The sequence below is a fragment of the Myxocyprinus asiaticus genome, chromosome 36 (assembly GCF_019703515.2).
Source record: "Myxocyprinus asiaticus isolate MX2 ecotype Aquarium Trade chromosome 36, UBuf_Myxa_2, whole genome shotgun sequence".
Lineage (NCBI taxonomy): Eukaryota > Metazoa > Chordata > Actinopteri > Cypriniformes > Catostomidae > Myxocyprinus > Myxocyprinus asiaticus.
In genome coordinates this window covers 34,597,967-34,613,230 of record NC_059379.1, presented here as the reverse complement: position 1 = coordinate 34,613,230, position 15,264 = coordinate 34,597,967, and the positions used below count along the sequence as shown (strand labels likewise).

The following is a 15,264-nucleotide window of genomic DNA, read 5'->3' as shown; positions in this document are numbered from 1 at the left end:
AGTCCCACGCCATGGCCGCCAAGCCAGAGTCCCACGCCATGGCCTCCAAGCCAGAGTCCCACGCCATGGCCGCCAAGCCAGAGTCCCACGCCATGGCCGCCAAGCCAGAGTCCCACGTCATGGACGCCAAGCCAGAGTCCCACGTCATGTACGCCAAGCCAGATTTCCTCGTCATGGTTGCTTAGCTAGCACCATCTTTTGCCCCGGATCCTGAGCCTGCTCCATGCTATGTCACAGCTGCGCCTGAGCCTGCTCCATGCCATGTCACAGCCGCGCCTGAGTCTGCTCCATGCTATGTCACAGCCACGCCTGAGCCTGCTCCATGCCATGTCACAGCCGCGCCTGAGCCTGCTCCATGCCATGTCACAGCCATGCCTGAGCCTGCTCCATGCCATGTCACAGCCATGCCTCAGTCTGCTCCATGCCATGTCACAGCCACGACTCAGTCTGCTCCATGCCATGTCACAGCCATGACTCAGTCTACTCCATGCCAAGTTACAGCCACGCCTGAGACTGCTCCATGCCATGTCACAGCCAAGCTTCAGTCTGCTCCATGCAATGTCTCAGGCTCACCTCTGGTCAACGAGCCAATGCCCAAGCCTGCCACAGTCAACGAGCCAATGCCCACTTCTGCCACGTACAACTTTCCAGCGTTGCAAGCCTCGTCCGTCCCAGAGCCAGCGTTGCAAACCTCGTCCGTTCCAGAGCCATCTCTCACTGGGCTATTTGAGTTGGAATTGGTTCCCGCCCTTGTGACCACCCTGAGTTCTCCTGATCAGCCGGTGCCCCCCAAGCCACCGGCTCGATCATCGCCCTCTGAGATATCCCAGATACGGAGAACTTTCAAACCTCTGACTCCGCCTAGACCCTTCGAGCCCTGGACTCTACCTTGGCCTGTCGATCCCTCGACATCACCTTGGCTCTACGTTCCCTCGGCTCCACCGCGGTCCTTCAGCCTGTTGGCTTTACCGGGGTCCCTCATCCCTCCAGCTCCTCCTTGGTCTGTCGGTCACCTGGCTCCGCCTTGGCTCTCCAATCCTCTGGCTACGCCTCGTCTCTCCGATCCTTCAGCTCCACCAGGGACCTCCTTCCCTACAGCTTCGCCATGGTCCTCAGCCCCACCGGCTCCACCTCAGTCTTCCGATCCCTCAGCCCCGCCTTGCTCCTCTGAACCTCCGGCGCCGCCTTGGTCCTCCATGCCTCTGGCTCCACCCTGGCCCTTTGAGTCTTCGGCTACTCTCTGGGTATCCAGTTCTCCATGGTTTCACCCCTCGAGCCTCTCACGGCTCCGCCTTCCATGGCTCCGCCCCTCGAGCCTCTAATGGCTCCACCCCCCATGGGCTCCGTCCTGGTCTCATGCTCCATGCCGTGTTTTCACCAGACCACACCCCACACCTTGTTTCACCATGTTTCCATGTCCTGCCACATAACCATGTCAAGTGGTTACCAGCTCCCTCTTGAACTTTGTATTTTTGTTTTGGGGCATCAGGAGCCGCCCCTAGAGGGGGGGATATGTCAGGGTTGTATGTGTTTTGTTCCATGCCATGTTTGTTCCTGTCATGTGATCTTGTCATGTGGTCCCCTGGTCATGTGATTTCATGTTTCCCTCCATGTTCATGTTCACACACACACAAACACACACACCATCACACACATCTTCACACAGACATTGTTATTGTCTAAGTTATATATATGTTGTGTATGTTATACTGTACATACTGCAGCTGCAGAGTCCAAGAAGAAAATTCCCTAAGGGGACAATAAAGTATGATGTGAAGTGAAGTGACATACACACATCAACACACGCTTACAGAACTAACCGTCCAAACCCACTTTGGGAAGAGTTTACCCTTTAAACAAAACATTGCATTTTTTGTTTGTTTGTTTGTTTTAGACAGCTTATATTTTTATATAATACTTAAATTCCTATGCAAAACAGTTTTACCACAACTTTGTGTTTATTGAATGATATTATTGAATGATGTTTGCAAAATAAGTGTTAGATAACAAAACACTTTTTCTAAGTATTCTCTTTGTAACACCGTGGTTAGGTTTGACTGTAAATTGAGCACTACATAAAAACTGAATATTCAGAGCAAGTGGTTTAAAAAAATGTCACACTTTGACAAGTAATTGCCTTTTAGAATGCCTAAATATATATATCCAAATGTATAACTTGTGATAATTAAGTTACAACATTGGATTACAGACATAATTCAACAATTAAGAGAACACTTATTTAAAAACCCAATGGGCCTCATTTGTGAAACACAAGCAGAACACATTTTTGTGTAAATTGTTCGTAAAACCATTCTGGCATAAATCTTTTCGTATTTTCAAAACATTAGTAGGTACGAACAAAATGTACACGTGCTCCTGACCATGTGTAAATCGTGCGTAAGACATCTGAACGTGTTGTGCTCTTTCAGACAAACTGCGGGTTTGGGTGGTTTATGAGGACATATTTTTAGGTTACAAACTGGTAATTACAAGGGTAATATGCTATAAATGTGGTTTATGAGGACATTTCTAGTGTCCCCATAATTCAAATTGCTTAAAAAACATACTAAATTATGTTTTTTTGAAAATGTAAAAATGTAGAAAGTTTTTTGTGAGGTTTAGGGGTAGGGTTAGGGTTAGTGTTAGGGGACAGAATCTATAGTTTGTACAATATAAAAATCATTATGTCTGTGGCAGTCCTCATAAGGATAGCCGCACCAACATGTGTGTGTGTGTGTGTGTGTGTGTGTGTGTGTGTGTGTCTTTTACTGACTTTAATACTGACTTTATTTATATTGATGATAATCCTAAACAATATTCAGTATAATATGACTTAAAAGGAACGTGTTTTGGTTTGCTGTTGATGAAGAGGTATCTGAGTCTTAATGATGGGGCTATTGGACTTCATGAGACTAAAACGTTTGGGAAACCCCTGCTCTAGATTATCAAGTTAGCACAAACAAACTATCAGTCTCTAATGAAAAACTGTCATTCAGCTATGCAGTTTACTGCCCCCTCTGCTGGTGGTGATTAGTACTGCTGTGCTAATGCTGTATTATCCAGATCAGCAGGTTTATGCTAATTTGTCTCTCTTCTCACCAACAGCCTTCACATAATGATAAATCAGCCAATCCAGAGATTTTCAAGCTCATGAGCGAACTTGCCAGATCTCGCAAACAACTCAAAGGTAAGATTGCCAGACCATAATATAAGGCAAGTCAGTTATAAGCTTATTATTATTAATTTATTTATTACAAACAATAGCAACAATGATCTGTTTATAGCATTTCTTACTTGCCTACATCACAATGTACATGTATTATTTATTATGGCTCTAGAATACTCGATTGTGATTGGTCAATCACAGCATTCTACACAGTATGATTGACCATTGCCCAATCATTGGCATTCAATTACTATGAAGCTTTTTTTTTAGATTCATGTCTCTCGTACAATTCATATCTTTATGTTCTTACTAAATAAAATCATTTAATCTTAAACCGTCAGGGTTTATTTTGTGCTAATGACCGGATCACTGTACATTAAGCCTTTTTGTACTTCATCAAGTATTGATCAAGTTATGACTGATATACTACATATCAAAATAGAACTTGTTCAAACAGAAATTAAATTAGTAATGCTTTCATCTGCAATGAGTTATATGGCATTTAAGGAATGTATTACTTACTAAAGAGTATATATATATATATATATATATATATATATATATATATATATATATATATATAGGCTACTTACATACAACAGTCTGAAAAAGTAAATTAAATACATTATAAAGCAGTTAAGCTGGTTAATTAGCATCTACAGATGGTTATTATAATAATATATCCATAATAGCCTACCATAACCAGATTTAAAGTTAAACTGGATGTGTCTAACTTCCACTATACAGAGAGGTCGATTTAACATGTTTGTTTTTGTCCATCTTGAAATAAATCATTTCACGCAAAAAACAAATGTCTTAACATCTCATTCAGCCTTTTGGTTCAACCCTCTCCCCAGCTTTAAAGCTGAGACAGTCATTTGAGCAATCCCAAAGACAAGACGGTATTGAGTCCACAGAGATCTGCAGGTACACGAACAGCCAGCAGGAGGCGCCAGAGCAGCAGACTCAGCAGCACAAACCCTCTCTAGAGGAAACTGTGGACTCGCTCCTCAGACGGCTGCGGGAGAAACGGCAGACCCTCGGCCTCCCAGACAACATGAAGGTAAGGCCATCTGCACAGGCATTCTGTTCTAGTAGGTGGCAGTTTAATGTGTGTTTTTTGCAGTGTTACCAGATCTTGCAAGGAAAACAAGTAACCTGGTCTGACAAAACAAGCCCATAATAAGCGACCTGCGTTGTAACAGGGTTTATGGGGTATGGAGAAAGGAAAATTGCTTGATTTGATTGATAACACAGAAAAAAAAAGAAAAAAAAAAAACATTAAAAAGACATCTAAATTCAAAATTCAAATTTTAACAAAAATTAAAAAGACATCTAAAAATAAAATAAAAGATAAAAAAATCTAGGGCTGTCAATGGATTAAACTGTTTAATCTAATTCATCACATGACATGTCTTTTATTGTATTTTTATTTATTCTTTATTTTAATGGTCAGCATTTGACTGATACAAAACAGTACTGATGTTTTTTAAGCTATTTATTGTATTTTTATTTATTCTTTATTTTCTCATTGTTCATTTCTAGAATTTGTTGACAATGTATAATAATAATGTCAAATATTCTTTGATAAAAATATTTGTTTAACCTGTTGATGTGCATGCCCCCCCCCCCCCAGAACTGACGTCACTTTGTTTAAATTAGTTCACATTTACTATATAGTCTAGTCAAAAAAGAGTTAATAATTTTGACAAATTATAAATATAATTTGTCAACATTATGAACAATTCTGAACAGCACACTATATAGTAAATGTGAACTCATTTAAGCAAAGTAAAGACAAACCCATGGGTGGGATCAATGAGCATCAACAGGTTAAAAAGCAGCCTTCTGAGTACCTTTGCACAGTAATATCGGTGCAAAATCTGTGAACAATCCATATAGAAAAGGTCTGTTTTCATTCTAGCTCAAAAATGAACTATATCGGCCACCATATCGATAATCGGTGAATTTTCCCCCTCTAAAATTGGTATCGGTCTCAAAAATCCCATATCGGTCGGGCTCTAATGTCGATATAATTAATCTAATCTAATCACATATCAATATTTGCTGAAAAAGGTCCTCAAAGATAATTTAATATAAGTAATACTTAATAATTCGGTAACACTTTACAATAAGTTTCCATGTGTTAACATTAGTTAAAGCTGCACTACGTAACTTTGCGCTCTCTAGCGACATCTGTGGTTGAAACTTAAAATTGCAAGCAATTTGCAGAAGAACACCAAACGTGATTCGTCTTTCGGCACTGCTCTTCTGGTGGATGAATCTCATAATTTGAGTTTACCTGGACATCGCCTGTGTGTGATCATGACTGGAGATATTCAGAGCCGGAGTCATAACGTGCTATTTTCATGTTGATATTATAATGTTATATGATTAAACATTTAAAACTGAAATATTACTTGCTATTACATATTTTGAATTAATTAATTTTACACTTATAGCAGTTTTCTGACACTATATTCAAAGCGCTTTTACATAGAAGAGAGGAGACTCAATCACCTCAATCACTACCAGTATATTTTAATATATTTTTTCAAGTGTTTTATCTACTATTAATGTTTGTATTGTACTACACTTATCAATTTAAGAGGTGATACTCATGATATGGCTGATACAAGTTCAATTGAAGACTTTATTATTTTTATATTATATTGTACAGTCTCAGTTGATAATGCAAGTGAACCGTAATATTACAATAGAATGTCTATGCAATGCACACAATAATACCGTAAACTAAAAACATAAAACAAGGATTCAATAATGATGGGGATAAAATATACTTTATTAAACATTAAAATAATATGCTTAAAAATGCAATATAACAGTTAACAGTCAATTTCAGAAGTCATAAATATTAGTAAACCTGTCACAGTAACTTCACCGGACAACGTAGATACATCGCGATCGGTTAACTCACGAGAAATGTTCGATTCATACAAGCAATATTAGCTTCAACAACCCTACCAGACAACAAATCTAAGCATTATAGCAGGTAAACTTCGCCAAACGATAAAAATCCATCCAGATTGCTGTCCTGAACTGTGAGTGTGACTAACTGAACTGTAGTTTCTTTCTTCTATTTAATGGCTAATCGCAAACGAAAACAGTTCATTACCGCCATCTACTGTTTACATGGGAAAAAGACAGCCGGTTCTTCTGTCCTATGTTCACGGACATGACACAATGATGCAAGGATGTACCTCATAAGCCAGTGATTTTGCGCCAAATCGAACCCGACAGCTCAAAATACAAATCATTTTTATAGGCTTACCTTAGTGAATCAGGGTAAGTTAAGAACATTGGTTTGAACACTGATTGTTTATGTACTCAATCAATAATGGCAATTTGTAAATTTTTAACCAAAAAATCATACATAGTGCAGCTTTAACAACATCAGTTAAAGGAATAGTTCACCCAAAAATGAAAATTCTCTCATTATTCACTTACTCCTGTAAGTGTATGTGTATGGCTGTCTTTCTTCAGCAGAACACAAATAAAGATTTTTAGAAGAACATAGATGGGAAAGTAAACGGGTGCCAGCACTTTGATGGTCCAAAAGTCACATTAAGGCAGCATAAAAGTAATCCACACGACTCCAGTCAATCAATGAATGTCTTCTGAAGCGAATCGATAGATTTATGTAAGAAACAAGTCGATAATTAAAATGTTTTTAACTTTAAATCGCCGCTTCCGTCCAGGGCTCTGATGCTGTTTGAAATAGCCAAACTCTCGCGTGACATTCGTTCTTCTGTTGTAAATAAGCGGCGCTTCTGAATTCACGCATGAACTTGCCGACGTGCTTACATCACGCGACAGCTACGTGATGCGTCAACTGCTGGCAGGAAGCGCTTTTTAAAAGTTAATAACATTTTAATTATCGATTTATTTTTTACACAAGTGTATCGATTTGCTTCAGAAGACATTCATTGATCGACTGGAGTCGTCTGGATTACTTTTATGCTGCCTAAATGTGACTTATGGACCGTCAAAGTGCTGGCACCCATTTACTTGCATTATAAGGACCTGACAGAGCTCAGATCTTCTTCTAAAAATATTCATTTGTGTTCTGCTGAAGAAAAACAATCATACACATCTTGGATGGCATCAGGGTAAGTGAATAATGAGAGAATTTTCATTTTTGAGTGAACTATTCCTTTAACATGAACTAACAATGAACAATACTTTTACAGCATTTATTAATCTTAGTTAATGTTAATTAATGCACTGTTAACTAACATGAACTAATGTTGAACAATTGTATTTTTATTAACTAACATAATGTAAAAATATATTGTTAATTGTTTGTTCATGATACCTAATGCATTAACAAGTGTCAACAAATGGAACATATATATTTACTGTATATCTGAATTACTGAAAACACTACTATATATATATGGCGGCCAAAAGTTTGGAATAATGTACAAATTTTGCTGTTTCTGAAGGAAATTGTTACTTGAATTCAACAAAGTGGCATTCAACTGATCACAAAGTATTGTCAGGACATTACTGATGTAAAAAACAGCACCATCACTATTTGAAAAAAGTCATTTTTGATCAAATCTAGACAGGACCCATTTCCAGCAACCATCACTCCAACACCTTATCCTTGAGTAATCATGCTAAATTGATCATTTGGTACTAGAAATCCACTTGCCATTATATTAAACACTGCTGAAAGCTATTTGGTTCGTTAAATGAAGCTTAACATTGTCTTTGTGTTTGTTTTTGAGTTACCACAGTATGCAATAGACTGGCATGTCTTAAGATCAATATTAGGTCAAAAATGGCAAAAAAGAAACAGCTTTCTCTAGAAACTCGTCAGTCAATCATTGTTTTGAGGAATGAAGGCTATACAGTGCTTGAAATTGCCAAAAAACTGAAGATTTATTTCAAAGGTGTACAATACAGTCTTCAAAGACAAAGGACAACTGGCTCTAACAAGGACAGAAAGAGATGTGGAAGGCCAGATGTACAACTAAACAAGAGGATAAGTACATCAGAGTCTCTAGTTTGAGAAATAGATGCCTCACATGTCCTCAGCTGACAGCTTCATTGAATTCTACCCACTCAACACCAGTTTCATGTACAACAGTAAAGAGAAGACTCAGGTGCAGGCCTTATGGGAAGAATTGCAAAGAAAAAGACACTTTTGAAACAGAAAAACAAAAAGAAAAGGTTAGAGTGGGCAAAGAAACACAGACATTGGACAACAGATAATTGGAAAAGAGTGTTATGGATCTTAACCCCATTGAGCTTTTGTGGGATCAGCTAGACTGTAAGGTGTGTGAGAAGTGCCCGACAAGACAGCCACATCTATGGCAAGTGCTGCAGGAAGCGTGGGGTGAAATGTCACCTGAGTATCTGGACAAACTGACAGCTAGAATGCCAAGGATCTGCAAAGCTGTCATTGCTGCACGTGGAGGATTTTTTGATGAGAACTCTTTGAAGTAGTTTAGTTTAAATGTTCTGAACATTTTTTAAATTGTAATAGTAATTGTTCACATTATTAATGTCCAGACTATATATTGTGATCAGTTGAATGCCACTTTGGTGAATAAAAGTATCAATTTCTTTCCATAAGAGCAAAATCTGTACATTATTCCAAAATTTTTGGTCGCCAGTGTGTGTGTGTGTGTGTATATATATATATATATATAGTATACACATATATGTATATATGTACAACATATAACAAATTATATTTATTGTGCTATGAGGGCCGTGCACAAGCAAGCCCAAGAACGCAACCTAGTAACTTTATGAAAAAAAGTAGCTTATAATAATTGACAGTGGTGGTTCTAGGGTTTTGATTGTTATGGTCATTTTAAAATTTTGTATAACGTGTAATTTTCTATATTTAAAATGATGTATTTTGAGTGTAATTTTGACCTTTGACATCAACCTGCCCAGGGACAGCAGATGAAAATTAGCCACTGGCTAAATATGACACATTTAATAAGATGTTTGATTAATGTTTATTGAAAAATAAATAAATAAAATAAATGAAAATTTAATTAGTGCAAAGGGAAGCTTTCTTGGAGGAATCATAATATTTTCTTGTTCCCGGACTTTGCGAGTTCGACAAGAGAGAAATGCAATCGGTTCAAGGAATGTAAGAAACTCTTACATCAGCGAAAGATCACTTTTGCTCTAATGTTTCCGGCCAAACTGAGAATAGAAACGAAGGACGGTCACAAAGTATTTACATCTCCCAATCAGGCAATGTCTTTTATTGAATCAGTGGGTGAGTAAACCATTGGATGTTTCTCATATGAGTGGGTCTGACTCGCTGTACTTACTCTGGCTTTTGAGGAAGCTGGGCGTCATTTTGGTTTCTTTTTGCATTGGCTCCGCCGAGCGGCTGGAGCTTGTTTTGTGAATAACACTTTCCTTAAAGAAGCTTTTGCATTGACGGAAGATTACTTTTGCATGGAAGTTCCCGGCCAGTTTGAGAGTGGACACTACGGATGACCGCAAAATATCTACATGCTCACACAAAGGATGTCTTTTATAAAGTTGACGGATTGAGTAAGTCATGGTATATACTTTTATGCGGCCCCCGAGTGAATTGACTTGACCATCCGGAGAACTGGGATGTCGGTTTTGTTTCTTTTTGTGTTGTCTCCGCCTAGCGGCTGGAGCTTGTTCCGTTTACGGGACACTGGAATGGTTATGTCATCCGCTGAACTCATCTGGCTCACTGAACATTCGTTTGTCTATCCGTGAAACTGTTTTATATCAGCTGAAATTTGTTTTGTGGAGGATCACACCTTTAAAACATTTCTGTGAATTAATCTACATGTTCTTTGTGTTCAGTCTTCCTTTTGGCTGGGGGTTATTTTAAGTATTTTTTGTTATGTAATTTTGCCTCACAAATTTGTGAGGCAAAATTAAGCGATCCGACGGCAAAGTTGTCGTGGGGGCTCGTGGGCGTTCATGGACCTTTTGAGTTTAGAGGGATTGTCGCCGGTTGGCGCTCTCGTGCGCGGGGTTAATGCGCACGTTTTTCTTTTTTTCCGTTTATTTTGTTCGGGGGGAAGTTCGGGGTTTGATTGTTTCACTAATGGGGAATGTGGTCTGTATAATTTTGTTTTTGACACACAGTTTATTTTTTTTTATTATATCAATATGTCAGTTGTTAATATGAGTGTACTATCTCTCTCCACATGGAATGTGAATAGGTTGGGGCACCCCATAAAAAGAAGGAAAGTTATTTCTTTTCTTAAACGTAAGAAATATGATATAGTGTTTCTTCAAGAAACACATCTTTCCCCGCAGGAAGCTGAAAAAATTGGGAAGATATGGGGTGGACATGTTTTCTTTAGTGTTGGCTCAAGTAAGAGCAAGGGAGTCATTATATTGGTAAATAAACATCTACAATTCAAATGTCTCAAACAGACTAAAGATAAATTAGGAAGAGCCATTATTGTTTTAGCTAAAATTCAGGGGCAAAGGTTGATTTAGGCTAATATTTATGCACCTAATGCTGATGATCAGGGCTTTTTATAGATATTGAAGGGATGTTGCAAGTTGCTGGCACCCCTCATGATATAATTTTGGGAGGAGACTTTAATCTTTTGATGGATTCAGTCCTTGATCACAGTGAAGCAAAAGTGTGTGAACCCCCTAGAGCAACATTGACGCTTCACAGGATGTGTAAAAATATTGGTCTTACAGATATTTGGAGACTTTTGAACCCATCTGGTAGAGACTATACATTTTTTTCATCAGTCTATAAGATTTATTCTAGAATAGATTTTTTTTTTATATCCAAATCCCTCATTTCATCTGTTGTGGATTGCTCAATTGGAAATATCTTAGTCTCAGATCATGCCCTGGTGAGTTTAGAGGTGGTGCCACATACGGAGAAAAAGAAATCATATAGTTGGCGCCTTAATGTGTCCCTTTTGCAAAATCCTGAATTCCAACAAATGTTAAAGACTGAAATCAGTGTTTATTTGGAGACCAATTGGTCCTCAGTATCCACTGTGGGCGTGGCTTGGGAGGCATTTAAGGCGGTTCTTAGGGGTCGGATCATACAGTATGCCCCATTCATCAAAAAATCCAAAGCATGAGAACTCGTGGAGTTGGAAGGAAATATTAAAAATGCCGAAGCAGAGCTGAAGCGCCGTTTGTCATCCGATGGCCTCAGAGAATTGACTCGATTGAAATACAGATATAATATTATTTTGTCACGGAAAGTGGAGTTTTGGTTATTCAGGGCAAGACAGTCATGGGGACAAAGCAGGGAAGCTTTTGGCTAGATACATAAAGCAGAGAGAGTCTCTTTCTATCATTCCCTTGGTGAAATCTGCTGGTGGTGAAATATTTACCTCGGCCATTAATAATGCTTTTAAAGAATTCTACTTTGATCTCTATAGTTCCATGTCTTCGTCTACTGATGAAGATATTAGAATCTATTAGATCTCCCTAAACTGATGACTGAGCAAAAAAAATTATCTTGATTCTGAGATAACCTTGGAGGAGCTTGGTGAGGTTATTAAGGCCTTACCTACAGGCAAGGCTCCGGGGCCTGATGGCTTTGCTGCTGAGTTTTTCAAATCTTATGCTACAGAACTGGCTCCACTTTTGCTAGAAGTTTATACTGAATCATTAAAGAATAGAAAGCTTCCGCCAAACATGACACAAGCCTGGATCAGTCTGATTCTTAAAAAGGACAAAGATCCAAGCGAGTGTAAAAGTTACCGTCCAATTTCCCTGATTCCCTGATGTAAAAATTTTGTCAAAAATTCTGGCTAATCGATTAAGTAAAGTTATGACATCTCTTATACATATAGATCAGGTGGGGTTTATAGTGGGGGTTATATATTGATTCTGTATATGTGTGTTCTGCTATTGATATTTAATGGTTGAATCAATAAAAAATGTTAATCACTAAAAAATTAGTGTCAGTGGATATCTGGGGCTTAGCCTAGAGAAATCTGTGTATGCATCATAATACACGGGATACACTAAAATATGTGTTTTAAAGTTACATTGGCGAAGAGTCCATTTTTAAACAAAGCATCTTTCAAAATAGTTTGTTAAAGAACACAATTTATGCCATAGCCTAAAATGACTGGAATTGAACACTTCAGATCTACCAACTACTTTGTTCCACCACTAAAGAACATCATCTGCAATCCTCCTTAATACCGCTCAATGATATATAATTTGTAATAAAATGTATTGAACACATATATGTTTAAAACCTACAAATCCAGAGCCATGACACCAAGCTGTTATTTCTTGTGTAACTAGGAACTTGGCAACAGAGCATCCACAAATTATTTCATATTCACCAACAAAAATGCATGACCACAAAATGAGAATACCTGCACTGCTGCAGTCATTGATGACAGGAAAGTCAGTTCATTCCTTTTTCATATTATGTTGACAGTGAATCCCAACTTTTTTCTGGCTATTGAAGTTTTAGAAGCCATTTTTGTGAGAATAAATAAACACATACATAAGTAAAGTTTCTTTATAATAAGGAAAGTTTCTTTACTCATTCATCAAGCACATATAACATTTTATATAACCTATTCTTATTATATACACAAACATGTAGATACATAATACACACACACACACACACACACACACACACACAAGAACGCATGCACAGACACACACACACACACACACACTTGTTGAAGCCAGTTATAATTAATTATAAGTCAGTCAGTACTTCTCATCTGAGTGGGCGGTTCTTGTCAGGAGTCAATGAACATAAAAGGATACACTGTGTGCAGAGAGCAGAATTGCAGTTCTAAAGGATTTTATTTTATTTTACAGTGCACACTCTGAGCTTTTCCTAAAACATTCGGGGCTTAAGCCCAGTATGCCCACCTCTAGCGCCACCCCTGATAATTGAACGTTGCAACACTTGTATCCAGGGTTTGTTTTAATTAACTTAACTAACATTCTGCTGTCTGCAGGAGATGACCCAGAGACAAATGGCCCTGGAGAAAATCACTCTGCAGAAATGTCTGCTGTATTTTGAGAGCTTGCACGGTCGTCCCGTAAGAGGATTTTTCACATTTAAATACAGAAATGTTCCAGTTAATTTGGCATAGATTAGAAATATGCCATTAATATCTGATAAAAAAAAAAAAAAGTTACATTAATAAAATATTTTTGTTACTGTGGCTGTACTCCTTAGGGCACCAAACAAGAGAGAAACCTGGTGAAACCTCTCTACGACAGATACCAGATGGTAAAACAAATCCTGTGTGCCACTCCCACCATCACAACCATAGTAAGTGTGATTATATATACAGATCCATCAGCTCAGAAGCAACCTTTTACTCCTTAAAACATGACATATTTGAAATTTCTTCGTTGTAGCTCCACAGTGTCCTTAAAGGGTCATATCATATCATCTTTTTTCTTATTATGTAATTATATATATGTATATATATCACTGGCTCTTATGGAAAGAAATTGGTACTTTTATTCACCAAAGTGGCATTCAACTGATCACAGTGTATAGTCAGGACATTAATAACATGAACAATTACTATTACAATTTAAAAAATGTTCAGAACTTCTTAAACTACTTCAAAGAGTTTTCATCAAAAAATCCTCCACATGCAGCAATGACAGCTTTGCAGATCCTTGGCATTCTAGCTGTCAGTTTGTCCAGATACTCAGGTGACATTTCACCCCACACTTCCTGCAGCACTTGCCATAGATGTGGCTGTCTTGTCGGGCACTTTTCACGCACCTTACAGTCTAGCTGATCCCACAAATGCTCAATGGGGTTAAGATCCATAACACTCTTTTCCAATTATCTGTTGTCCAATGTCTGTGTTTCTTTGCCCACTCTAACATTTTCTTTTTGTTTTTCTGTTTCAAAAGTGTCTTTTTCTTTGCAATTCTTCCCATAAGGCCTGCACCCCTGAGTCTTCTCTTTACTGTTGTACATGAAACTGGTGTTGAGCGGGTAGAATTCAATGAAGCTGTCAGCTGAGGACATGTGAGGCGTCTATTTCTCAAACTAGAGACTCTGATGTACTTATCCTCTTGTTTAGTTGTACATCTGGTCTTCCACATCTCTTTCTGTCCTTGTTAGGGCCAGTTGTCCTTTGTCTTTGAAGACTTTATTGTACACCTTTGAAATAAATCTTCAGTTTTTTGGCAATTTCAAGCATTGTATAGCCTTCATTCCTCAAAACAATGATTGACTGACGAGTTTCTAGAGAAAGCTGTTTCTTTTTTGCCATTTTTGACCTAATATTGACCTTAAGACATGCCAGTCTATTGCATACTGTGGTAACTCAAAAACAAACACAAAGACAATGTTAAGCTTCATTTAACGAACCAAATAGCTTTCAGCAGTGTTTAATATAATGGCAAGTGGATTTCTAGTACCAAATTATCAATTTAGCATGATTACACAAGGATAAGGTGTTGGAGTGATGGCTGCTGGAAATGGGGTCTGTCTAGATTTGATCAAAAATGACTTTTTTCAAATAGTGATGGTGCAGTTTTTTACATCAGTAATGTCCTGGCTATACTTTGTGATCAGTTGAATGCCACTTTGGTGAATTAAAGTAACAATATCCTTCCGAAAGAGCAAAATCTGTACATTATTCTAAACTTTTGGCTGCCAGTATTATTTTATATTATTTTATTATTTTTTGTAATTTTTTTTATATAAAATATATATATATATATATATATATATAGATATATTTTTATTTAATTTTTTTTCTCCCCAATTTGGAATGCTCAATTCCCAATGCGCTCTAAGTCCTCGTGGTGGCATAGTGACTCGCCTCAATCCGGGTGATGGAGGAAGAATCTCAGTTGCCTCCGCGTCTGAGACCATCAACCCGCACATCTTATCACGTGGCTTGTTGAGCATGTTACCGCGGAGATGTAGCGTGTGGAGGATTTATGAAGCATCCACGCACAACTCACCACGCGCCCCACTGAGAGCGAGAACCTCATTATAGCGACCATGAGGAGGTTACCCCATGTGACTCTACCCTCCCTAGCAACCGGGCCAATTTGGTTGCTTAGGAGACCTGGCTGGAGTCACTCAGCACGCCCTGGATTTGAACTTG

The 15,264-nt window shown here is 38.3% G+C and overlaps 1 protein-coding gene across 1 annotated transcript in view; it reads left to right on the top strand.

The window, feature by feature from the left end:
• Positions 1–15,264, top strand: part of LOC127426768 (protein FAM13C-like) — a 30,827-nt gene that overhangs the window by 11,522 nt on the left and 4,041 nt on the right. Inside the window, exons 4-7 of the mRNA XM_051673789.1 lie at positions 3,106–3,187; positions 4,024–4,229; positions 13,132–13,215; positions 13,356–13,451. Of these exons, the coding sequence (XP_051529749.1) occupies positions 3,106–3,187; positions 4,024–4,229; positions 13,132–13,215; positions 13,356–13,451 (468 nt within the window). The remainder of the gene's footprint in view (positions 1–3,105; positions 3,188–4,023; positions 4,230–13,131; positions 13,216–13,355; positions 13,452–15,264) is intronic.